Raw genomic sequence first — 26,104 nt, 5'->3', positions numbered from 1 at the left:
AATGGACTGGCCACACAAAATACAGGAGCTGTACCAACTGTACATATCAAAATAGGACCACTTTTTTTTTTTTTTTTTTTTTTTTTTTTTGTGTGTGTGTGTGTGTGTGTGTGCTGTATTAGCTAGGAGTGGGCACTGGTATGTGGATTGGAGGGTGGCAATCTTATATACAATACTGATAATGATAAGAGGATAAATATTAGAGTGTGGGACTGTTACCAGCTCGGAATGGTCACTGATATATGGCCTGGAGGGTGGCAATCTTTATACACAAACTAATAATGATGATAAAATTAATATGGAGAGACATAGAGTATTTCAACTAAGAGTATATAGTATTTTAACTAAGTTCCCTCTTCCCTTTAGCCAGAAAAAGGCTATTAATTTCTGTCTGTAAGTCACATATCCGTAATTAACATAAAATAAAGAAAAGGCAATAAACTGGTAAATGTAAGGTAGTTATAAGAAGCGAGTTTATTGTACAAATTACATGATAAGACTTTAAAGCATTCGCAACCTCGCTCTTATGTTTTCTTTTAATTCCTATATTTTTTTTTTCTTTTCCGTTTCTATTTATTTATTTTATTTTATTTTATTTATTCATTCATTTATTTATTTATTTATTTTCTTTATCTTGATAGTTCTTTTGTCTCTTTTTTACAGGACGTCATTTGAGTGGTCCGAAGTAAACACTCCTTCAAAACCACAGAATTCTGTCAACGGAGGACCAGACAGGTGTTATTAGTCACTATTAACTTAGTGGGAGACGTTCCAAGGTGAGATTTTGGCCCTTACTCATAATTAAACACTTCGAGCTCTTATCAAGACTATTTTTAAAGGCTGTAGAGTTAGGGGCTCATTGGTGTCTCACTGATGATGTTGAATTTAATTATTTATTTTATTTTTACCCTTGTATTGTTATAGTTATTACCTTATTATCATTTAGAGTAGTGTAAGATGACAACCACTAATATTTGGGTGTATTGTAGTTTTCGGTCAGTGCAAGTTATCCTCACAATTGTTTGATATCAATAGTTATTCTCAGTTGTTCATATGGACGTCTGGCAACAATGATAACCTTTGTTGGCTGTGGAAGGAAAGGGAAAGAAGTGTGTTGACTGAAATTGCAAATATATCTGATTTTGAATAACTGGCCCACATAGGAAGATTTTTTTTATTGTGATCGGCCTTCACTGTCCCATCACTGCAATATAAGGGAAGCACTCAGTCTCACACTGTCAGGTTATGGAAGCTGTAGGGAACACAGCCGCCCCCCACTAAGACAGAATAGGATTGGTTGGATGCAAGACCATTTGGCCATAATATTTTTGGTTTTGATGCAGTACAGCTGTTAGAGCTTTAGAGTGTTTCACTAGGTTAGGTTTGAAAACACGAAAGAAATATTCCTGTCTGCCATTGTGAGGTGAGCCTTTTCTTAATATTTACTGTCACTTGAGTGGGTTTTACACCTGCTCAGGGCTGCATGTAGTGATGTGCCTTGGCATGAATGAGCAGTAAAAATAAGTACAGAAAGCTTTTCATTCATTTTACTGTACTGTGGTGAAGAAAATTTTCATAATGTAATATTGTACCATACTTTTATCAGCCATACAACTACAGCATATCTTTTTTTTTTTTATTATTATTTTACAATACTTTATTGCATGCTGTGGTGCAAAGTTACACTCAGTAACAAGTAATGCTTCAGTCTGAAATGACACATTAAATTTATACTTGCACAATTTCAGATCACACTTCCTTAACACACCTAACACTGCAGAAAGTTGAGGGTGTGGGTGCATCACCATGGAGGGCAAAGGTCACACTCACAAGATCTTCTCAGGTGACCCAGTGCACCAACACTCCCTCATCCACCGCCGGGTCAGTGTCACTACCTCTGACCTGAAGGAGCACACAGGCTGGGTGTACACTATTGACCCGGTTTCAGAGAGGTTTGTCTTGACACTTGAGCTGGCCAGGGAAATAACAATCCTGAAAGCTGTCTCATAAACCAAGAAGAGTTTTTGGGTTAGGGATTTATTATTATTCTTTTCTGACATCCATTCCAGTGAAACCCAAGGAATTTTTTTGGTTTCTGTAATTTTTTCCCCCGTTTTTGATAGATCAGTAAGGGCACACATTTTTACTCATTGCCTAGGGACTCTCAGAACTGGATCTCAGTCATGGTGGTCATTTACGGTAAATCTTTATCTCTCACCAGCGTAATCTTGGTAAACTTTATTGGTGAAAAGAAGGAGGTGACCATCGTGTTAGGCTACAACATCAAGAGCCTGACACCCCTGGATGACACCCCTCCCCCAGGCCTTGCTGATGCTGTGGACTCCATCTTCAAGAAGGAGCAGGTGGGAGGCAGCCTTGGATATACTTAAAGTAACATGTGGGAAAGGTGTAACAGAGGCTCATTTCAAATACTGACCACACACCCAAATGATTACTTACTCTCATGGTTGTTGGAATGGTAGAAAATAAGGGAGCTGCAAAAGGGCATTTGATCTACACAAGGCAGCTCATGGAATTTGCACAAGACATCTCCTGTAACTTGTACAAGACAGCTCCTGGAATTTGCACAGGATAACTCCTAAACCTACACAAGTACACAGCTGCTGGCAGAAAGGCAGATGAACAAGAGAGTGTGCAATCTGTATATCAGCATGGCAAATGTAATAAGAATAGGAATATGGGAGAACAGAATAGTAGAGGATGTGAGAGAAAAGGGAGGAAAGGTAATAAGAGGACCAGAGTATGCTGGGAGAGAATGTAAGATTTAAGGTAAATGGAGAGACTTCATCTGTAGACATCTCATGAAAGTATCTCTTAGAAACATACATCAGATATAGACAGATGGATAGAATATCTTTCATTCATATTTACGTTTTTAGGGAATCTCCTAAGAGACTATTTCCCTCCCAGGTGCACTACAGCAGCCAGGAGGTGACGGCAAGACGAGAGGCCATGTGTGTGTGGCTTGCAGACAACAGGGTTCCCTACACTGTGAACGAAGACATGGTCATACAGGTAACGCATCTTGTGTTGTATTGTTTCGTGAATAAACAACAGTCTAATTATTGCCACAATAGTTTTTTGCACTTTCATTGATTTCATTTGCTTTCAAATACATTATCCTAGTCTGTCTTTACATCTGTCTGTCTGTATGGCAGGTGGACATCACCCATAATGTAATGAGAAATAGTCATTTATATTCCTCTCAGTGTGTTTTTTTTTGCTGTAGTGATACATAAAAAAAAAAAAGAAAGACTGGTTGCAGACTTATGGAAAATTTATTTCAGAGATGATTGAATACTGAAAATATAATATGATCATGATTTTATGTCAATTTCTTAAAATCAATCGTTTTGAAACAGAACATAAAATGGACCTGAACTAAAACCTGTATCCTTTTCATCACACCTTTGCTTTGCTTTACCATCTATTGCAAGCTGTCAGGTCTTTGAGGTGACAGGCCAGCCTCCCAGTCCTTGTGCTTGTCACCTCAGTCCCCTGAACTGAACCTGTCTCCCCCAGGTGCTACAGGTGGCACTGATTCGGCCACCGTATGATGCCAGTGGAGTGGAGTGCCACAATGAGGTTGTGCTGGACAAGGTCATGAGGCTGGTCCAGCAGGCACCCATCAACACCTCAGGATGAACAAACCTCCTTTTTATAAGGACATAATGTTGCAACAAGACAATCAAGGCCAACTGATCATCTCTCACATCCAATGTGTTTTGTCTGTTTCTCATTGTTTAAAATAAATACCCAAGGAAAGCATGACAACAAGAACAAGAAGGGAAGCTGCAAGAAGATAATAGGCATGTAGGTGACAATTGTTATACATGTCTACATCTTCTAAGGCATCTCTCTCTCTCTCTCTCTCTCTCTCTCTCTCTCTCTCTCTCTCTCTCTCTCTCTCTCTCTCTCTCTCTCTCTCTCTCTAAAATGTCTGCCTTACAGTCCTGCCCATAATTTTGTATAATTCTCTTAAAACTTTACTGTTTATGTGCTCCCTGAGAAGTGATAGCTAAGTTTGTTACAATTACCTGTGACCAAATTTGTAAGGCAGTTTCTTATCTCCTTTTTGTACACAGTTTTCCCCAAATATTGATGTACCTGTTATCCTGTTATTTAATGATAATGCTCAGGTGTATTTTGCGCTAGATATATATAAATACATATATATATTTCTGTATCTGTATTTGATGCCTCTTTCAAATATCTCCTTAAGTCTTCATTTTAATGTTTTCCAACCCTGAGTGATTCTTGTTACTTTTACTTGTCATCCTTGGCTACGTCTGTTGGTGAATAATGCATATGCACGCCGGTGAGATTGTTTTACATTACAGGAACAAGTAACATGAAGATGAGCCTTGGGCTGGTACCGGTGCAGGTGCTGTGTCTTATCTTTGTGACTGCTTGACCTGGTATAGGGGAGTGTGTGGAATCTGTGTCAGCTCGGAGGCTTTTTGATAGCTAAATAGCTCGAATTTAAAGTTAGAAATATAGCTAAGAGGCAAGTTTGGTAATATTGTATTCAGTTCCCGTCATTGCGACAGATGGCACAGCATATTAACCTGTTTTCTTTCCTGCTAGTTACTGTAGGTAGCCAGCAAGTCAGAAAAAATGTAGGAGCGTAATAAAGTGTCTTTCAAAAACACGAATAGCAGATTTGCAGGGTCTGTATATCCCAATTTTTATGGAAAATAATTTTTATATGTAAAAAAAAAAAATGCATTTGATTTTATATACTTACTCTCTTGCATGTTGGCCGCAGTTGATAATATTTTAGGAGTGTTTGAGAAAAAAAAGTTCAGCAATTCAATATTCAGACATATCTTAGCAACACATATGCGTAAAATTAATATAATATTTTGAGCCTGGATAACATATTTCCATTTATTTCTCATTGGAGAAGGCGTATTAAAGATAAAGCATGTATTTTACTTAGATTGCAATCCAAAAACAACAGAGCGGTTCTTCTAAAATGTATTTTTCGTTAAGAATTATGTGATAAGATATACATTTTTCAGTGGGCTTCAATAGATGGTTTCACTGGGCTAGGCGTTGGAGGCGGAGGCCGGCGGGAATGACGCCGCCATAAAGGGATCCTTCAAATACACCACGAATTAGGCTTTCAGGTACGTTAATATCCCATAATTGCAATGGAAACATTATCATAAGTGTGCGGCGGTGAGTTTTGGGTGTAATGGCGGCGTGTGTTTGGTGTGTTGCAGGGCAGGAGCAAGGTAGAGGCCTGGCTGCGGGCGGCGGCGCATGATGGCGGACGTGGATATTGATCTGTACGGGGACGTGGAGCAAGACTTCACCCAGGTCAGACACACGCTCCCTTACTGCCTCCCTTTCATGTTATTTAGTGTATTGTATGTCAATAGTGCTGTACATAACGTATTGACTTAGTATAACACCCACACTCGCTAAATGTGATGAGGCGCTGTTATTTACCTTGCTCAAAATTTTACTACGAATTTTATCACCTTGAAAACTTCACTCGGCTCAGATATATCGTTCCCACCACATGTTTTCTTCCTGTTACTTAGTGTTTTGAGTGTATTTAGTACAAGACTATCACTTTTAGGTAATTTGGGAGACGCTGCTTCTCCTGAAAGTCTAATCTTGTGTTGAGTTGCCACCTTGACCAAAACCTCCGTCCAGTCACGTATTCACTGTTTCCTCCTCTGTTAGTGTATTGCGTGTTGCCAGCACTGTACATATTCCCAGTGGTTCGTGTAGTATTGGTTGTGACAAACGCGTTTCTTTCACAAGATGAAAGGATGATAACTTTAATTCGATCTGTGATGTATCTCCGCTCCCCCCCCCCCCCCCCCTCTCTCTCTCTCTCTCTCTCTCTCTCTCTCTCTCTCTCTCTCTCTCTCTCTCTCTCTCTCTCTCTCTCTCTCTCTCTCTCTCTCTCTCTCTCTCTCTGTTACGTGGATATGGTTCATTCCTGACGTTTCATATACTTTACCCTGTGGGGTGTGATGTATGAATGCGAGGGTGTAGTCACAGTACCTTTCTGCTGACCAATGCAAGACTCAATTCTTTACTCACTGGGTTTGGTTTGCTGCAAGTATTTAACACATCTATTTTCGTGGTTATCTTTTAAAGTCTATTTAAATTTGGATGAATCACAACCTCAAACCTTCCCTTTTCTTTGTGCAAATGTTGTTATAAATGGACATTTTAGTGGTGATATTGTTTTTGTGCTCGGGTCTTCTTCCCATGTGCATTATTTATATTTTTGTGCTACACTGCACTGGCAAATTTAAGGTTAACAATTAGTACAATTTCATTAAATTGCATCATCAGCATCTCAGTCCTTTGAGAGCTGGGCATTGGGAGGTTACACATGATGCTAGGTTGAGTCTGGAAATGCCGTTAACCACTTCCCATAGCCTATTGTTGCATGGCAGGTAAAGGATTGTGATGTGGCAGGGGTGTGTATGTTCTGTCTCATAAAAAAAAAATAAACAATGTGAAACATTGATCAGACTAAACATGTTGAATTCTTATCTTGATATTTGTGGGATTTGGCTTGGTGACTGTGCTTAAGATTTTAATTAACAAAATTATGCAGTAAAAAGAAAATAAAGGATTAAAAATTTTCCTCCAGAAAGAAAGAAAATGTTCCTGAGTGCTGCCTCCTGTGTGCATCTCACTTCAGTCCCTTGTGGAGTAAAAACCATCCTTGATATCCCCAGAAGACTGCAGCATCAGTTTGATTGTCTGTAGTGAGACTTGTGACTGTGCCCTCACGTTCATAAGTCAGAGACGCACTGAGTTCATGCTTCCGTTCATTGAGGACAGAGTATGATGTCTTCAAAATTATTCATATTACTCATTTGCGAGTTTATGTATTTCAATTGTTTGTTTTAGTTTTTTCTTTTAAATTTTCCCTCTTGAATTACCCAGACATTGCTTTGATTTCACTGCACTCTTAGCATACTGCTTTGTTATTATCCAGACTCATTCGGAGTTACTAAAATGCAGTGTTAGTAACCGGCTGCACATTGAGCTTTAGGTTTGGTTTGTAACGGACAAACCTTGCTTGGTAAGGATTTGCAAACAGTTTACTTTTCTAGAAATTTATTTTTGCTTTAATAGCTAGGAAACAGCAGCACTTAATTACCTAGTGCCTTGCTTGTAGAGGCAGTAAGAATCCTTTGCTTAATGCATTCACTCATCTCTTAGTTCTTTACTTCAGTCATAATAGTGATCCTTTACTTGAAAAATTCATGAAATCTAAGTGTTGAGGAAATATATTTCTTTTGAAATATGTTTTTATACATAACTGCACTGGTAATTATTTGCTTTTTTTTTTTTTTTTTTTTTTTTTTTTTTTTTTTCTCCACACTCTAATATTCTTAGAATTCCCTAAGTCTCATCTTTTTCAGATGTATAAATAGCACGGTCACAAAGTACTGAAGTTTATTGCAGATTTCAGATTGAAGCAGAGGCAGGGTTTATTGGGTTTTATGTTGGGGCATACCTCTGTGTGTAGAGCAAACACTACTGATGGGACTGTGATGGGCAGGGCAACAGAGTGGCTGGTTGTGGGATGGCCCAGGGCAGCATGGAGGGGGCAAGGGGGGATGAATAGTCAGAAAGACATATCAGCCTGCTGAGAATATCATCATGGTGATGCTGTAAGGCTGTGTCCTTGCACCCATGTTTCCTGGACTCAGGGTACCACTTCAGTCACCATTACAAACTAAATGTGGCAAAGTATTTACATTTGGAAAATTTTTTTAGGCTGGCCATCATCAAAACATTAAAAGCTTTGTTATTTGAAGAGTTACTCATTGCTTTCATTTAAGGAATCCCTGCAGAAAGTAACTTTTTTATTGATTATTGCCAGGTTAATAGATATTTGTGTTGGCACTCAGTAAAAGAGAAGAGGTTCTCTATCTTAATGATGTGCTATAATTGGGGTCACTGACAGTAGCCCAGAAATTTAGCCACAGGAATGGCAAACTTGTAACACTCACTGAGTGATGTCACTCGCTGATCAACCAACACCTTCCCATTTTGTTTTAAAATGTGCACCAAAGTGACATTGTTTTTCTACCAAAGCCAGGCACCAGATTAAAGATAATGAATCCAGTGTCTACCAGATTCTTATTGGTTTTAGTAAGAATGCCATGTCCACTTGCTGCATGTTTCAAAAGATGAGCAGGGAGTGGGTAAGACTTGTTCATTGACAGTGTGACCATGATGTTTGCATGTGGCAAAATTACTGGATCAGACTCAGCACCACTGAACAGTGGTATGGTAGTAAGGCTGCCCCCTTTGTGGCTGTGTAGGCACAATCCTCATTGGCACTTGGTGGGAGTTGTGAGGGACTTGACTAGACATGCAGGGGTCTTGATCAGGTGCAAGTGGGTAGAATTTTCAGTAGATGCATCTTAATTATGCATATCTTTCAGTTTGTTTCATGGCTAATTGATATTTTTTTACAGCAGATATATAGCTAAGTCAGATTTTTGGATTCTCCCTTCCAGGGTATTGTTAGTTAGGATCACATACTACATATGAGTGTCCAGTGAGTGTTAAGCTTTCATCACACTGTGTAGGAAATGTGTTTCTTGATTTTGTCAAATCCTACCAAACCATTATTTCATGAGATCATTCCTGGGTCTTTTTCAGTCTTTCTCTTTCTTACACATCATAATAACAATCAGTCATGAATTCAATTTCTTGTATCTGTGAACAAGCATTTTCAAGTGAAAAATAAAGATAATGCAGCTGTTGATTAGACAGCACACTGACACAGGGTTAGGTAGCCCAGGTTGTGTATACTACTCCTAGGCCATTACAGTCTCTCAGTTACAGCTGTATGTCATGAGGGGTTCAGGCAGGGACATTCACTCCTCTTTGGTCCTTGAGTCAAGGATTTCACTTGCCTAAAAAGTTCCTTAGTTTTGGACATGCCAGATATCACCTTCGGGGGGAACTAAACAAGAGCCTACAGTGACATTCAGATTGACAGTTTCGGTGTTATTCATTCCAGGATCGGGAAATGAGCTGGTATGAATCGAACTGCTGCGAAGTTTAGCCCTGCACCCTCCACCATTCTGCATATTATTATGTCTGAAAAACCCATTCCTTCTGATATGTCCATCCAGATGTTTTCAATTGCCATCCTTGCTGGTTCCATTAGCTAGACTTGAGCTGACAGATCCTCAGTGCTGATGATGTTCACTTTGTCTCAAGTGTTATATTAACGCTTCATGCCTTTTATATAAATCACCTAAACTAGTGGAGAGATATATACATATTTGAGGGTGTTTACAATTAACAACTGTTAGTCACAGTCCGTTGCCTGTGTGCTGTGTGGTGTTACCTGTGTTATCAGAGCTGTCTAGGAGGATTTCTGTAACGGCGTCATGAAGAGTACTACATGCACTGTAAAAGCGTCTGACGTGAGCACATCTGTAAATGCGTAAAGCCTAAGTACTGTAAACCAAAACCCAAACCTATCAGTAACAACTATTATGAGGTGTTGTGAGGTGTTTCATCTTGCATTAGGTGGGTGATGTGTTAGCTGGAAATGCTTTGTTCTCTTTATATTGAGCCTCAGGTGGGGCTGAGGTGTGGTACAGTGTGGCTTTTGGGATTCCAGGAGTTACCTGAAATATTTTTATATTTTTTTTATTATTATTATTATTATTATTATTATTATTATTATTATTATTATTATTATTATTATTATTATTATTATTATTATTATCATCATTATTATTAAATCACTGCAATGATTCATAAGATCTTGCTAAATAAGTTGTTGCCAATGTTCATCACATATATTGACATGCAATTAGTAGACTATTCTGGTATTTATCTTCTTTAAGTTTATGAAAAAATAATCAAGTCAAAAATCTGTATTATGACCATTGTTCAATGCTGCAACTTTCACCTTAGTGGCATAACTGCGGTCATTCCTTTGCTCCAGTACCTTGAGCAAGCTCCTGCTGCTGCTGGTGACTGGCAGTCGAGCTTGTTAACACTTGAGTCAGGGGTGTAGCTATTAAGGGACTGATCTGTACACTGATAACTCATTACATGGTAGTTATGTTGAATGGTTTTATATACTTTGCTTATAGGACTTTGTTATAGAATATATAGTTTTATAGAAAAATAGACATCCATTGACTAACAGTTTTTTTGTTCTTGTTGTATACATCACATACAATTTTTTTTTTTTTTTTTTTTTTTTTTTTTTTTTCTCTCTCTCTCTCCAGTGTGAATAAGCATACTAAGTTTGCATATTTTGCTGAATATAATTCTTCAAAATTTTCTTTCCTCTGTTAAGTGACTGACACACTTAGGATCATGGCATTGATAAATAATTTATTGTCTGTGGAAATCCAGGTCTAAAAGACACAAACACTCGTGGAAGGACATTTTAGTTAAATAGTTCACCATTTGTGAAAGAAAACTTAAATCTTACAAACATTTGTAAAAAAGCACTTTTGTTTGTTTGAAAGACTTTTGAATAAGCATGTAACAATTTCCATGCTATGGTGATTTCACTGCAGGTGATTTTGAGCTATGTGGGAATGAAATAAGGCATTTTTAATTGTTCTGTTACTAGAAGATCTAAACCAGAAATTATATCTCTTCCATATTGCTAGCAAACATCAGCGACTGCACCTGAATGATAGCTGAGTAGTGCAGGGTTTGGGACCTCCATGACCAGCAAGGATGAGGCACTAGTGTTGTACAAAGGAAGGCTTGTCAAGTCGAAAAACCAAATTGTAGAGAATGCAGATTTTCTCATGCTTTTTATAGGGCCGATTGAAACCAATTTTTTTCCTTAATTGTTTGGTACGTGATGCTGCTGTTGTACTGATGCAGCTTTCAGCGACTTCTTTATTTATTCTTTTTTTCTCTATTTTTTATACATGCATATGGCCAGTCTGCTTCAGTGACTCAGCACGAACCTGTCTTTCAGCAGTTCAAGCAAGTTGCATGGTATATTTACTAAATGTTGGCTTGGCTGTAATGTTGGCCAAAATTACTTCATCTAAGCATTGGAACTCTTCTTGAAGCAATTTTTTCACAGTGTGTGAAGAGTATTGGTTTTAGTGGACACCCAGTGGTGCTGTTCTGTGTCATGGGAGGCAGGCTGGCCCCCATCGTAGTCCCTATGTATTTGAGTATCTCAATGCATTATTTTATGGCTTTAGATATGGCATGATAAGTTAGTTACCATCATATGGGGAGTAGTTGGAGTAGTTTTAAAAGGTTTAAGAACAATCAAAATTGAATAACGGTCATTCCATCTTGGGCAGGGAGTAAGTGGATCATTTGTTTTCATAAAGATGGATTGAGACTTGTTCTACTTAGAGAACTCTCTGCTCTGCTAGCGTGTCCTCATTCAGCCTGTGATGTGCTGCAGACTGTTGATAGTGAGGCCGCCACGAGGGGACTCTTATATTTCAGGCTAATTGTTGTTCTTTACAGGATTACCAAGACAGCTGATGTTATATAAACATTGATATTTGCTTATCTATACTTTATATATGTATATATACACATATATACTTATATAATAGTCTTTCATGTTTCTTTTTTTGTATGGTGTAAAAGTATGCTTTAGGATATGTTTACTTCTGATCTCAGGCAGACTAGTTTATTAGTTGACTTATCATATTTTGATTTTGAACCTTAACCAAAATGGTTATCAGAAGTTATTAGAATCTACATAAACATGCCTTTTCTGTTCTATTGCTTATGAATTATTTTTTTTATTCATGGCCAATTGTGATACAACTTGTTTGTAATGATCAGAATTGGCTTTTATGTGATTAATTGGAGACATACTATATATATATATATATATATATATATATATATATATATATATATATATATATATATATATATATATATATATTACCAGAAATATATATATCTAAATATAACTCTAGCAACACTGCTTCAAGATCAACCAAGGTTTTCATTGCGTCACAGCTCATCCCTTTGTAGCCTTGTGTAGAACTGGAAGCTGCTGTGTCCCATGCTGTACCTAGGAGAGTTGAGAGCCTCTGTCACTAACTTGCTCAGGTTGTGTCATGATGGATCTCTTACTGTGCTGTTTTAATAAATAACCTTGGTTTCTAATCAAATAAAAGGGAAGTATCCCAGTCTTTAGTTATTAATTTGGTTTGTGAGGCATATGGCTTTTGTTATTTTTCCTGTGGGAGGTAATGAGTGTACATTGCCACATGCATATAATTTTGATGTAATGTATATGGAAGTCTGAATGAGTGTATGGAATAATTTTTCCCACTTGCAATAAAGGGATGGCATCATTATCTCAGAGTAACATGATGCTGCCATGCAAGAGTCATATTGTCTACTGACTGTTTTATCATTGACATTAGTTATGATACAACCTTGCATGTTGAAACTGAAGCAGTGTTTTCTAAAGAATATTAGCTTTATATCTTTGATATAGATATTTTTATTATGTAACGCATGATGCGTCATTGATAACTGAACACAAACACTGTCCTTGTATGTGTATGTTATGCACAAAATTTTCTAATGCTGTGTGTGTGTATCAAAGTGAGAGTGTGAGGGAGAGAGAGCAGATGACAAGATCTCATGGTAAGGTTGCTCTCGTCATCTACATAGTTTGAACTCCTTAAATCTTACTGTGACATAGATAAACTCGGGTATATCAGAATTTTACACTGCCAGTAGACATTAATAATGGGCTCAGACAGATGTCTAATTAAGTATTTTGTTCAGATTTTACAAAATATTAAAACAATTTAGTTAAGATGATAAATTTGAAAGCTTAGACATTTACTGAGCCTTAAGTTGATAAATTTGAAATCTTAGACATTTACTGAGCCTTAAGTTGATCACTCTTTCAGTATAGTAGTAGTGTAGCATGTGTGTGTGAGAGGATGTGGAGTGCCTGGTGCAAGGCCTCACCTGTCTAATGGTAGACGATCGCCCATTGTTATGTAGGACGACTTTGCCGATGGAGACCTGTATGATGCTGTCCTCACGGGGGGAGGACGTGACCGGGAGCGCGAGGCCCCGCCAAGCCCTTCCCAGCCCGCCTCAGAACGCAATGGAGGCTCAGCACCGCCACGCCAGTCCTCCTCACAGTCACAGCACAGCCGCTCAGTGTCCTCAGAGGAGCGGGCTGTGTTCTCTGGCCCCGTGGCTCACACTGGACGCAAGTACCAACTCTATATCGGCAACCTGACCTGGGTGAGTCAGCCTGACCTCGATCTGGTGGTTTGTGATTTTCTCTGCAGTGATGATCTGTTTTACCTCCAGCTTCAGGTTTTAGGATAACTTGCATTGTATTGAATCTTGCTGTTTTTTGTTTGTGCGTGTATGTGTGTGTGTGTGTGCAAAGGCCGATGGTTGGTGGATTTTTTGACTTGCCATCAGTCTTTACTTAATGTGTCAGGTTACTCATTTGTTTCTTCCAAGTCAGGTGAGATGCTTGTCCAGAAATGTTCAATACTCTACTGCCACAGTGCCTGTAATTAGTGAGGTTGTCACAAATATATTTGCCTGTTGTATACTTTGTATAGTATGTTTTATACTGATCTGTAAGTAGATTTGTGTATATAATATTTTCCATGTTTGCTGTAATGTGGAAAAAGATTACTTGTAAAAGATAATGTAAGTTTTGTTACAATATACTATGATGTGAGTATATCTTGTCTGTGGTGCTAGGAGGCTGTTCAGCTTATATATATCCAATGTATTGTTTTACAGTGGACCACAGACAATGATATTGCAGCTGCAGTTCAGGCACTTGGGGTGAATGATTTCCTGGATGTTAAGTTTTTTGAAAATCGTGCCAATGGGCAGAGCAAGGGTTTCTGCGCCATCTCTCTGGGCTCAGAGTCAAGCAGCCGCTCAGTGATGGAAAAACTGCCACGCAAGGAGATTCACGGCATGAGCCCCGTGGTGACCTTCCCAAGCAAGCAGGCCCTTAATCAGGTGACAACTGCTGCCTCATCATGATCTTGCACCAAACTGCTCTCATGAGAATTTCATGCTGAAAAATAAAGAAAATTAAGTAAAATTAATTTTCTTGCTTTATCAGTATTTAAGACAGAAGTATTACAAAGCTTTAAGGAAAGAAGCAAGTCACTTAAATGTAACAAAGTGTTGGTATTGTTTCCTTTCAGTTTGAGTCTCAGAGTAAGACCCGGGCCAGCCCTCAGCACCAGCACCGTGGCGGCCCTGGTGGTCCAGGTGGCCACCCTGGTGGAGGACCAGGTGGCCCTGGCGGCCCCCGCATGCCACCCCCTGGGCGTGGCATGCCTCCACCAGGGATGGACCACAGACCACCTGGCCCGCCCGTTCCCCATGGCCCTCATGGAGGTTCCCATGGAGGCCCGCATGGTGGCCCTCATGGTGGTCCTCACAGTGGAGGGCCACATGGCCCACATGGTCCCCCTGGACCACATGGCCCCCCAGGTGGTCCACACAGTCATCACAGTGGACCTCATGGTGGACCTCCAGGCCCTCATGGTCCTCCTGGTCTTGGGCCACACCATGGCCCTCACCAAGGACCACCCCGGGGACCACCCCCACACAGCATGCAAGGTGAGTTCACAGTTGTGTTTCCAGTGTGTGTGTGTGTGTGTGTGTGTGTGTGTGCACACACATGCAAAAATCTAATAGCCAGGAGTTGATTATATAATGGTAGGAATGCTTGTCTCTGCCATGACAATAATGCAGTAAATGTAGGACTTGGACTTAGGTGCAGTTGGAAATTTTTTGAGTGTTTTGTGTTGTGGTGAGTTGGTTGGTGAGTGAGAGCCAGAAAGACCTCCAGACACTTGCTGAAAAGGCACGCATGTTCTAGAGAGTAAATCGGCCACACAACATGGATAAAAATACTGAAGTGCCTTGTTCAGATGTGTCTGTTGGTTGCCTTGTACTCTTGACATCCTTGCTGGCAGGACCTGGACCCCGAGGGGCACCCCCTCCCCCAGGACACATGCAGCGCCCCATGCACCCTGGAGGACCTGGTGCTCCCCCACCAGGTCATGGGGGACCCCCTCCACGTGGTCCCCCGCCTAGCATGGGGCCACCACCAGGCCAACATGGTCCCCCACCTCCTCGGGGACCGCCTCCTCCCATGGACCCCAGGGCACCCCCTCCAAGGCCAGATTTCATTCAGGGTGAGTCTGTACCCAGCCACAGTTCAGTGATGCCAAGAGCAACACCAAACACTTGCCTTTCACCTTTTATCCCATTTTGTCCAACATTCATCTTTGAAAAGTTACTTTCTTACTCAAGGACAGGACCATTTCTCAGTTGTTTTTTTATATAGTTTTATTATATCATTATTTACATTATGTTGAGATTAATTTCTTAATTATCAACTTAAGGGATACTCTTTATTTAGATTTGCAATATGTTCTTTGCACAACAGTCCCAGAATGCATAGATCTGTGCTCCAAACCCTTGTCTCAAGGTACTGATGAAACACCTTCCTTCATCCAGCAATCCATTGTCCCTCATTCTTGTGCTTTCAGTCAATTTTCAGGTGTTTATTGGGAGCCTCTTTTAGTCACATTTTTATAGAAATGTTACCATTTTAACATGAAATGCTTTTGCAAGAAAATTATTGACATGTAATTTAGTGATTGATCTAAGTTCATCACTTGAAATTTAATCATAAATTGAGATTGGGTTCAAAATGTCATAGTACAGACAACAAGTACAGTAGATTGAGATTGTATGTGAGAAGAGCACAGAATGTGAGTGTATGGCAAGTTGACTGTGGCTGTGGTGAGAGTGAACACGCGTGTGCCAGAATAATGCAAGATAGTGGTTCTTTTGGCTCAGTGAGTTATCATGAGAAGAATGAGTGGTGTTAGGCAAGAGTTTGGAAAACCTACCTCAAGTCAACTGTATGGGAGAATATATAATAATCATACCTGTATTTTCTTCCTTCGTTTTATGTTGAAAAGACATCTTGTGGTTTTCTTTTTAGAATAGTCATTTGAAAATTAACTTCAGTGAAATGTACATCCAGTCTTCATCTATTATGGACTACAGTTAGTAACACAGGAAACGGTAAGAAATTGCTACAATGCTTCCATAATTGATGGGACAGGACGAGAAGTGTATAAGAATTTTGTGAAATTATTTTACGTGCTTACTAGCAGTATTTTTTTCTGCAACTGGCAAATATCCAAGTAACTTGAAAGTCAACAGTTTCATGAAAGTAACTAATAACCAGTGTAGACACCCAGCAAGCCAGAGATAGGGATCATGTCATTAGGAGAGGGAGCACTGAGAACTGACAAGTGGTGTCTGCTGCCAACAGGGAGCTTCCCGGTCACCAGCAGTCCCCCATCTGTCCCCCACAACCTAGTACTCCCCTCCAGGCCTCCCACTCTCTCCCAAGGTACCCTCCCATCCCCAGACACTTTGTGGCAGCATTTCCCCACCTGCTGCTAGGTTGTAGTGTGGTGTGGCTTGGTGTGATTTTGTGTGTGTGTGTGTGTGTTTGTGTATGTGTCCTGTAACAGACTAACCCTGGCCTTGTGAAGTACACCTAGTATTGGGTTGTTGGCTTAATGATTACCACACTGATAATCCAGATCATGGTTTGAATCCCTGGCCAGTGAGAGATTCTTAGGCTGGGTGAGGACCATTTCAGTAAGTATGTAACACCTGAGCATGGATTGGGATCTACCTTTGTTTTGATTTATTTGTTTTGATTTATCTACTTTTATTTTGTTTACTTATTTTTCATTTTTATTGTTTTATTTTTATTTTTATTTATTTATTTTTCTTCTTTTAGCCTTGACTGATTTTTTAAAGCAAGTACATACCTAGACACTTCTTATACACACACAGGAGGGCAGGATTGCTAGCTAATCCCAGCACCACTGGGTCTCGCTATGGGGCACTGAAAAAGAAAGTCTGTTTTAATGTCCCCATGCCACTCACAGTATCTTTTAGAAAGGATTAACACAAGAAGGAAGCATGGAGAAGAGTGAAATCTTATCAAAATTTCACGTATAACTAAAATATTTTCACACTTCTTTCCTAAATGCTGGTGAGTTTGTTGATTGACAGTCTCATAGTAGAAGTATGTGGTGCTAATCAGCCAGTTGTTTGTCAAGTTTGCTAACAATGTACTGAAGCTTAACCCTCAGTTCAGGATCCTTGATTATTCATCCAATATGCTATGCTTACTTCTTAAACAGCAAGGTTAGGTCTGTTAGATAATGTCAGGCACTGGCAGGGTGATGGATGCCTAAGTGAAACGGAAGAATGATCAAGTTGTTTCTCCTTTTCTTTGTTTGTCTTGTAGTTCATTACATGAAGTTGTGACACATCAAGGCTTTGGCTGACAGAATTAGAAGTTCATTATAAGTTTTACCTTATAGGAGGATCACATATTCCAAAGGAAGGAATCCCCAACCCTTTACATATTCTTTTCATTTATCATTTAAAACAGTTTTTAGGTAATAAAGACATTTCTGAATCCTCAGATCTTAAATAGAATCAGGTTTATTTGTCTCATTAATCTTGTTAGCTTTGTGCAGTGGCAGTTTTGTAACCAAAACAGGAATTTTACCTTCAGAAATTAACAGCCATTTTGACATTTTGTCATGGTAACATTGCCTTGATTATTTTACAGGACCACCACCTCATGGAGGACCTCCACCTCATGGCCCTCCCCCTCATGGTGGTGCCCCTCCAGCCCCGCATGTCAACCCAGCCTTCTTCCCACCTCACAGTGCACCCCCTCCAGCAGCAGCTGCACCACCTGCACACTATGCTCCACCACCACCTTCCCATCAGGTGGGTATTTTTCATCTCGCTACCACCAAGGCATCTTTCCACTTCAACATTACTTCAACTTTAAAAATACACTTTTTTGTTGTTCCTCCATTGCCTCCCTATGGCTGTGCTTAACAGCATATTACTTTTCCTCTCAGCATGGTGGGTTTGCTGGGGGTGATCATCGCATTGAGGGACCACCACCACTCTCAGAGGCAGAGTTTGAGGATATCATGAACAGAAACCGTACTGTGTCCAGTTCTGCCATTGCTCGTGCTGTGGCCGATGCCTCCTCTGGTAAGCTGGCTTCTGTGGCATCCTGTATATACCTGTGTGCTGCTGGGACTTATGCCATGGGAAATTTTGTTCATTGTTTTTATGGCTCTGTTTTGGCTCATTTGTTTTCATATGGTAATTGTCCTTGAATACCAAACATCTAAAACTTTTCCTGTCTTTATTTCCAGGGGAGTATGCCAGTGCTATAGAGACACTTGTGACTGCCATCTCACTCATCAAGCAGTCTAAGGTGGCCCATGATGACAGGTGCAAGATACTGACCAGCTCCCTCCAGGTAATGACCCTTTTTACACCCTGAAGGTCATACCACAATTGAACATGGTACAGAATTCTTCTTTAGTGCAACAGTTGTTGAGAGATGCTTCTTTACAGGACACACTGCATGGCATCGAGGCCAAAAGCTACGGCTCCAGCAAGCGACGGGAACGTTCCCGCACACCCAGCCGCCGCCGCCACCGTGATCACTCGCGCTCAAGGGAGAGGGACTACCGGGACCGCTCACGCTCACACTCCAGGGACCGGGAATACGAGCGCCACCGCAGCGAGAGGGAACGCGGCACCTCTGACCGCGGCGCTGATCGCGAGCGTGACTACGAGCGTTCCTACAGCAGGGAGAGGGAGTACGACCGGGCACGTGAGAGGGACAGAGAGCGGGAGAGAGACAGGGAGAGGTAAGGCACTTGAGTCTTTATAAGTTTAGGAAGTTGGCTGAGAAAAATGACATTGACTAGGATGAAGGATTTAAGACTTAAGCGAATGCTGATACTTATCTGGTAATAATGTGCTCAAGGCATTAGAGATGGACATTTAACATCTTGTTAAGTGTATTGTGTGCAGTGCCATAAAGACTTGCAACAAGCTGAGATACCTCATTCCCTCACAGCAGCAGGTACTACGATGAGCGTTACAGGGAGAGGGAAGGCAGGAGGGAGAGGATTGAGGAGCGTCCTGTGCGTGAGCGAATTGAAGAGCGCACCACCCGGGAGGATGTGAGGGAGCCCGTGAGGGAGCGTGACCGCGAGAGAGACCGTGAGAGGGAGAGGGAGCGGGACGTCAGGACAAGAGAGGAGAGAGAGTCGTCTTCCCATCGCTCCTCCAGACACTAACACACCTCTTCCTCCTCACCTCTTCCCCTGCCACACATTGCTCCATGCCTCTTACTTTGTGTAGAAGTGAAATTATGATGGCATTCATTGTTTTTGTACTATCTTTTGTGTTTAATTTTTTTTGACATTCCTTTTTTCTTTTCATGTTAGGCTGTTTCAAGGAATTTAGGTTCAGTTTCATTATTCAGCAGAAAGTCATATTCTAGATTCTCATCATCATCAATAAAAAGTCTTGTTAACAGGAATCATGAGCAAAAGACGTTTATATTTTCCGTACTCGTAAACATGTGCTGCTCCATTATAGGTACAAGAAAGGCATTAGAACAATTAGCACACAAGATGTAATTTTTATGACAGCCATTCATTGTTATTATTATTATTGTGAGTGGATCATTGTATGGTTTGTCTGCCAGAGTGTCATGTGCCTCACTATGTTATATTTGTCATGTGAATGGTCATGCAGCGATTTATTCAGAATCTTTTTTACTGTATTGTTTTCACCAATTCTAAGTGATTTTACCACCTCAAACCTTGCAAACATACTATCACTACCACTGACTGGTGCTCTTAATCAGTGGTTGGTCTGCATACTCCCTTCGGATGCAGCTAGGAATGCAGTACTAGGTTATGGAAATGAAAATAACCTGTTATCATACAACTAGATACTGTAATTAATGGTTTTATTAAATTAAAATAAATTTGCTGGATGTTTCAAGACAGATGGGGATCCATAGGTCAATCAGTGATGGGCAACAGTCATAGGCAGCATTCCATGTTTGTGTGTCCCAAGGTGGCAAAATTACTGAGAGTTGGTGACAGTATAGTACCAATTTGGAAAATTTAGCAGAGCCTCTGATAGTATTACACATACAAATTCTGCAGTTGTAAGAATAATGGATTTGCTTATAGAATGTACTATAAGTTGAGCTGTGGATTGTGTCTGATTTATGTTTTGGTATTTCATTTTTACCACCTTCAGGATACAGTCCTAGTTATAGCATATAATTTAGGCTTGACCAATAAATATCAGTATGTAATACCTAAGTTTCTATTTTGTATTAAGATTTTAACGGTAAGAAATCTGTGTGCTAACTGTAGTAGTGAAATTGAAGTGGGTTTGAGTATAAAAGCTTGTTTGAATTTCCAGGATTAGTACCTAAGTGATTGGAGGAGAGATGGTTTGAGGAGGAATGGGTCAAGGAGGTAGCGGAGAGCAAGTCTGTTCTCTCACAGCACCAATAGAAACACTTATCTTTTGGACTTCCCAGTGTGCATGGGGTATGGTGCCACAGGGAGTGGTCACAACTGTAGATCTTACCCTCGCACTTGCTATTCACACAGAATAGAATGAGTATATGTACATCACCATCTGCTTGAAGAGTGGTGTGTGGTAGCAGGTAGACGTATAGCTGTGGTAAATGAAGAAAAAAAATATGCCACGTCATGTCTTCAGCTGTCTGGGAGATGGAGAGGCATGAGTCTGAAGTAAATACCTTCTTGTTGAGGTTGTTAACTCATACCTTGCATAGTCACGGCATTACTAAGATAGTGATTGAATTCCCAGAGCCAAACAGCGCCGTATCATCCGTATTTGCTTCATAACTTTCATACAATATTATATACTGCGTTATTTGTACGTTGTTGACTAGCTCTCTGTTCTCTATTCCTTACCACAGTCATTATTATTCTTGCCTAGTAATTTCCATTCGCTCCTTCCTACCATCTCTAACGTCCTTGGCACTTCCATTTATCTCTCCCTGCCTTCATATCACCATTCATCCATTCCTAGCTTCTCATTTTATAATTTTTCGTACCATCCCCCTCCCGTCCTTCCCATCTCTCATTCCTCTCCTGCCTTCATATTACCATTCATTCCTTCCATCTACCTTGTCATCCTCCATTCCTTCCCACCATCTCCCAGCTCCCTCACTCATGTCATCTCCCGTCATTTCTTAGCGTCTCCTTCCCTCCCAGACTAATAAGCTGAGAAGCCAAAGGAGGAATTAGCATCCCCTCCTCCCCCTCCCTCCCTGGTATAATGGAAAGGGGAACGAACAACTAGGGAGGAGAAGAGAGACGCACCAAGGCAGGAATGCGGAGAATATGATGCAGTGTCAGGCTTGAATGTCACTTCCAATAGGATTCGGGGAACGTCTTCAGTAACGTTTTATGCTTTCAGAAGGGTGATTTTCAAAGGCTGCAGAGATCGTTGGTCTTTTTTTTTTCGTTCTTTATCACTACTATCAATTATGAAAACACCATTGAAAATCCCTATAACCTCCACCATGGAGTGCATGTTAAAACTAGAAAAGATGATGAACCGATCAAAAGCGTGGTCCCCATGAGTGAGGACGATGTATAGTGGAATTGCATACGTGCACTAAGGTACATTTATGCTGGATGGCACAATGGCACGAGTTATGAGAAGCTTAAATAGAACAATAGAATTCTGATTACATGAATTATAATGAAGATATAGTAATGGATCTAACTGCATTTATGAAAAAAAAATAAATAAATATATATATATATATATATATATATATATATATATATATATATATATATATATATATATATATATATATATATATATATATATATATATATATATATATATATATATATATATATATATATATATATATATATATATATATATATATATATATATATATATATATTTTTTTTTTTTTTTTTTTTTTTTTTTTTTTTACTAAGGTAGATGTTATATTATATTATTTACTAAATTTCACTACCAAAAGCGAAATATTTGATCATTTTGACCAGTGAAATTAATTTACCCCGAACCAAAGACGTATCAGCATTATCATTAATCTTATAGTTCATTAATTTCTATTACTATATCAATTTACTTTCATTTCACCACTGAACATCCTTGCCATACGACGCACCTTTCAGTCCCTTTCACATCTACGGTGGAGGCCAGCAAAAGACAAGTAACCTTTGCACTGATCACTCCCAATGTGTTCAGGGTTTTCTCTCACAAATCCTCCCAAACCCGCAGGGAAAATAAAAACAAATTAACCACATCGATGTTAAGTCTCTGGCGCTTTAATAACAAACACTGACAATTGGTAGATTAGCAGATCACACTTAAGATTGACAAAAACTTTAAAAAAAAAAATCAATAAATAGATGATAGAAGTGAGTCATGTTACACAATATCACTAATAGCCATGACCATATGTTAGCTACACACACACACACACACACACACACACACACATACTATTCCCTTCGGTAAGCTCTTATGACGCAACAGAAGCCAAAGGAATGCCAGAGAGAGCGAGAGAGAAAGAGAGGAGAGGGAGGCTGGGGGCAACGGAGTGGTGGGGGTAACTTCTCCATTCATGTTGGGTGAATACGCGGAGTAAATCCCGCGTCCCTAATAGCTTTCACTGTAGACGGTGACTCGCTAGTGCAGCTGTACGTATAGAGGGCGGCGGTGGTGGTGGTCGTTGCGTTAAGATGTAGAAATAGTAAGAAAGTGAAGCTAACTAGGAGAAATTTAAAATATCAAGTATGATTTGAAGGACAGAGAGGAATGAAGTAGATATGTAAGGAGAGGAGGAGAAATCTATGATATTAAGGTTGACTGGAAGGGCGGGGTCAAAGAGAGTAGATATTATTAATGTGATGGAAAAGGATGGAAGTAGAAAGGGGAGGAAGATGAGGAAGAGAGAACTATAATACTACTAAGATGAATGGAAGAAGAGCGAAGAGAAGAGTGCAGTGAGAAAGGAGGAAAGAAGAAATTTAAGTGAAGGAAGACGAAGAGGGAGAAAAGAATGGCAATGATGAGAAGGACGGAGATGAAAAAAAAATGAAAATAATAATGCGGAGAAGGATGGGAAAAGGAAAATAAAGGACGGAAAATACAATAATAATAATAATAATAATAATAATAATAATAATAATAATAATAATAATAATAATAATAAAAAGAAAAAAGGAAGAGAAGGAAGAAAGTACAGAGAAGAAGAAGAAGAAGAAGAAGAAGAAGAAGAAGAAGAAGAGAGAGAGAGAGAGAGAGAGAGAGAGAGAGAGAGAGAGAGAGAGAGAGAGAGAGGATTAAATATTGAGACGCCGCAAGAAGTAAATAGGCCACACCCTTTTTAGAAGTTTATTTATTTGTTTATTCAAGGAAATGCAAGGGAAGGAATATTTACGGGGAATATTTCTTCGTTTATATTCTTACTCTATTACTGGCAAGTCTTATATAACTCTCTCTCTCTCTCTCTCTCTCTCTCTCTCTCTCTCTCTCTCTCTCTCTCTCTCTCTCTCTCTCTCTCTCTCTCCTTTACTTTTGTATCATCACAATTTTCTTCTCTTATCATTCTCCGTTTATTCTTTTATCTACCTCCTCTTCTTCCTCATCTCCATCACAAGTATTTTCTCCTCCTCCTCCTCCTCCTCCTCCTCCTCCTGAGATTATCACTAGACCTTTGGAAAATATATCACTTCCCTTATCTCTGTCAATACACGACTACGTGCTACTTATTCACCTTATCTCTTGCCTCCATACATCTAGATTAAACGAGCTCTATTTCATCCATCGCCAAAATCTTTCTTAACTTCGTAGGAACAGTTTTTCTCCTCATCTTGGATTGTAGAGGAAACAATCTTCTTTGGGAATTAAAATACGGAGGATTAACAATTAATACAGGAAGATATTGAGCTGATTAACGCGTTTATCAGAGAAAGAAGATATGCAGGGAAGGGAAAAATACGAAACTGAGTAACTAACTACACACACACACACACACACACACACAATATATATATATATATATATATATATATATATATATATATATATATATATATATATATATATATATATATATATATATATATATATATATATATATATATATATATATATATATATATATATACGACAAATAAAAATGAGAAGAGAAAGTACTGAGCTAATATGGTTTAATAAATAAGAAAAAAATGAATATCGGTAAATGGGGAGAGAAAACAAGAAGAATGAAAGATACACTTACGTAAAAATTGAAAAGGAAAGACAAATAAGAATAGCAGAAAGTATTGAGTTCGTTTAGCTTAATAAGGAAGCGATTAAAAGTGGAAAGGGATAAAAGAAAATAGTGGAAGAGAAGGACGAGATTGATAAATACTTTAAAAAATAAAGTGAAAAGACTAATAAGAAAACAAAGGAGTTAGATCGGCTTAAGGAGGAGGCACAGAAAAATAAAGATAAAAGGAGAGAATGCAGGAGATAAGATACAGAGATATAGATAGAGATATGAATATTAAATAGTAAATGTGTATGACAACAACAAGCTGTAAGGGATGCCGCGAGAGGTAGCAACAAGAGCTAAAAGTAACTTCTTAGGTTAGACTCAAGTAAGTGAAGCAGAAAAATTGGGTAAATGATACTAAACAGATAGGTTTTATTGAGTGTGGTTATTGTTATATATATTTTTCGAGTATCTGTGATCCTCCTTCATTTTCATTCGTTTATTTGTTAATTTACCTATCTATTTATTTTTATTATTGTTAAACATTAATAACAAATCCAGTTTTGTCAGTGCATATTCTCATTTTCATGGTAAGCAGAGTAAATTTCGTTAATCCATGCAAAATTGTTCTTATTATTCAATTTTCTTGATATCCAAATATTTACTTGAGTGTAATAACTGTCAAAACCATCTTTACATATTACATTCTGCGGATAGCAAATCTCTGCTGACTCTCTCTGCTTATGGATGTATTTATTTATTTATCTATGTAACGATAACAAGCTGAATAGCTTTTGGAGTCACTAGACAACGGTTGGTAGCCGCACTTAAGTATAGGCGCGTCATCGAGGCCTCAAAGCAAGGCAACAACAAAATCGTGGGCTGGGCATGTACTGTACCAGTCCATCCACTGCCTCGGACGGGCTCACCATTACCTACTGCCCTGTCACAGTCAGCAAGTCCTGCAGCACTCTATACCGCTCCAACTGGCTATCTGCTGCACCTGTTGTCCTCGCTGCCCGTCCCGTCAGTGCGGGTATAACACGCACCGCGTACTATCACCATCACAAGAAACCATGCACACCACACCACAGTCCAGCTGAGGTCACCGTGCTCCTCTTTCAAATCAGTCAGTTTATTTTAATAAACTGGTGGTTGCGGGAGCATATTGTTTTCACTACAACCCTCACCACATTGTTACATTTTGTATATCCTCCTATCTATTATTTTCTATCTTTCTTCAACATATTTTTTACACTTCTACATTCTCTCTTCCTTGATTTATTTCCATTTATTTTTTTTCTCTATGTATGTATGTATGTGTGTATTTTGTATGTGTGTATGTTGTATGTCTGTATGTTGTATGTGTGTATGTGTATGCAGGTGCACAATCCTCCGGCATATCAAACAAATGTTTACCTTTCTGCATTTCTCCTATTACTTTATTTTTATTTATTTTATCTTATCATAATTTTACAATTCTTCCTTCCCCTCCTTACTTTATCCTTCCAATATTCACACACTTTATCCTTCTTGACTTTAACATTAGTCTTACTTTACTCTTCTTCCCTCAAATATACTTTATTCTTACTTTATCGCATATTTTGTCACATATTTACTTTATCCTTCTTTACTTTTGCTTTATCCTTTCTCCTCCTTACTTTAATCCCTCAAATGCTCGCATACGTTATCCTTACTTTATCGCATATTAACATTGATTTTATCATATACTTTATCCTTCTTCACTCGTACTTTATATCTAATTTTGTTTTTCCTCAGTATTCTGTCCTTTAAATGCAAACATTTGAATAAAAAATACAGTCAAATACATAATAGAAAGTTGACTATCGTACACTTTCA

The 26,104-nt window shown here is 39.1% G+C and overlaps 2 protein-coding genes and 1 long non-coding RNA gene across 13 annotated transcripts; 2 read left to right on the top strand and 1 right to left on the bottom strand.

Annotated features, from left to right (window-relative positions):
- Nucleotides 1-650: 650 nt before the first annotated feature.
- On the top strand, nt 651-4,205 carry LOC135091685 (gem-associated protein 6-like). 2 transcript variants are annotated; one of them, XM_063989546.1, is made up of 5 exons: nt 651-776; nt 1,749-1,952; nt 2,222-2,363; nt 2,932-3,036; nt 3,544-4,205. In XM_063989546.1, exons 2-5 carry the CDS (start codon nt 1,807-1,809, stop codon nt 3,664-3,666), a joined length of 516 nt encoding a protein of 171 aa, XP_063845616.1. In that variant the 5' UTR covers nt 651-776; nt 1,749-1,806; the 3' UTR covers nt 3,667-4,205. The 2 variants fall into 2 exon arrangements, with proteins under 2 accessions (XP_063845616.1, XP_063845617.1); XM_063989547.1 differs by lacking the exon at nt 651-776 and adding an exon at nt 1,081-1,423.
- Nucleotides 4,206-5,009: 804 nt separating this feature from the next.
- Nucleotides 5,010-20,361, top strand: LOC135091682 (cleavage and polyadenylation specificity factor subunit 6-like). 10 transcript variants are annotated; one of them, XM_063989535.1, is made up of 12 exons: nt 5,010-5,153; nt 5,250-5,346; nt 13,018-13,266; nt 13,786-14,013; nt 14,205-14,625; nt 14,985-15,206; nt 16,361-16,441; nt 17,687-17,850; nt 17,988-18,126; nt 18,294-18,400; nt 18,499-18,797; nt 19,013-20,361. In XM_063989535.1, the coding sequence occupies exons 2-12, from the start codon at nt 5,290-5,292 to the stop codon at nt 19,230-19,232; spliced, it is 2,187 nt and encodes a 728-aa protein (XP_063845605.1). In that variant the 5' UTR covers nt 5,010-5,153; nt 5,250-5,289; the 3' UTR covers nt 19,233-20,361. The 10 variants fall into 10 exon arrangements, with proteins under 10 accessions (XP_063845605.1, XP_063845604.1, XP_063845603.1 ...); XM_063989534.1 differs by having other exon boundaries at nt 19,010-20,361; XM_063989533.1 differs by having other exon boundaries at nt 14,940-15,206; nt 19,010-20,361.
- On the bottom strand, nt 13,933-26,059 carry LOC135091686 (uncharacterized). The gene is made up of 3 exons (XR_010262595.1): nt 25,180-26,059; nt 16,872-16,948; nt 13,933-14,071 (listed from the first exon to the last, which is right to left on the bottom strand). It is a non-coding gene; the product is annotated as an uncharacterized LOC135091686 (long non-coding RNA).
- Between the last annotated feature and the right edge of the window lie 45 nt (nt 26,060-26,104).

This window comes from Scylla paramamosain, chromosome 38, assembly GCF_035594125.1.
Source record: "Scylla paramamosain isolate STU-SP2022 chromosome 38, ASM3559412v1, whole genome shotgun sequence".
Lineage (NCBI taxonomy): Eukaryota > Metazoa > Arthropoda > Malacostraca > Decapoda > Portunidae > Scylla > Scylla paramamosain.
Note: the sequence above shows the minus strand (reverse complement) of the source record. Positions and strands in the feature narration are given on the sequence as shown.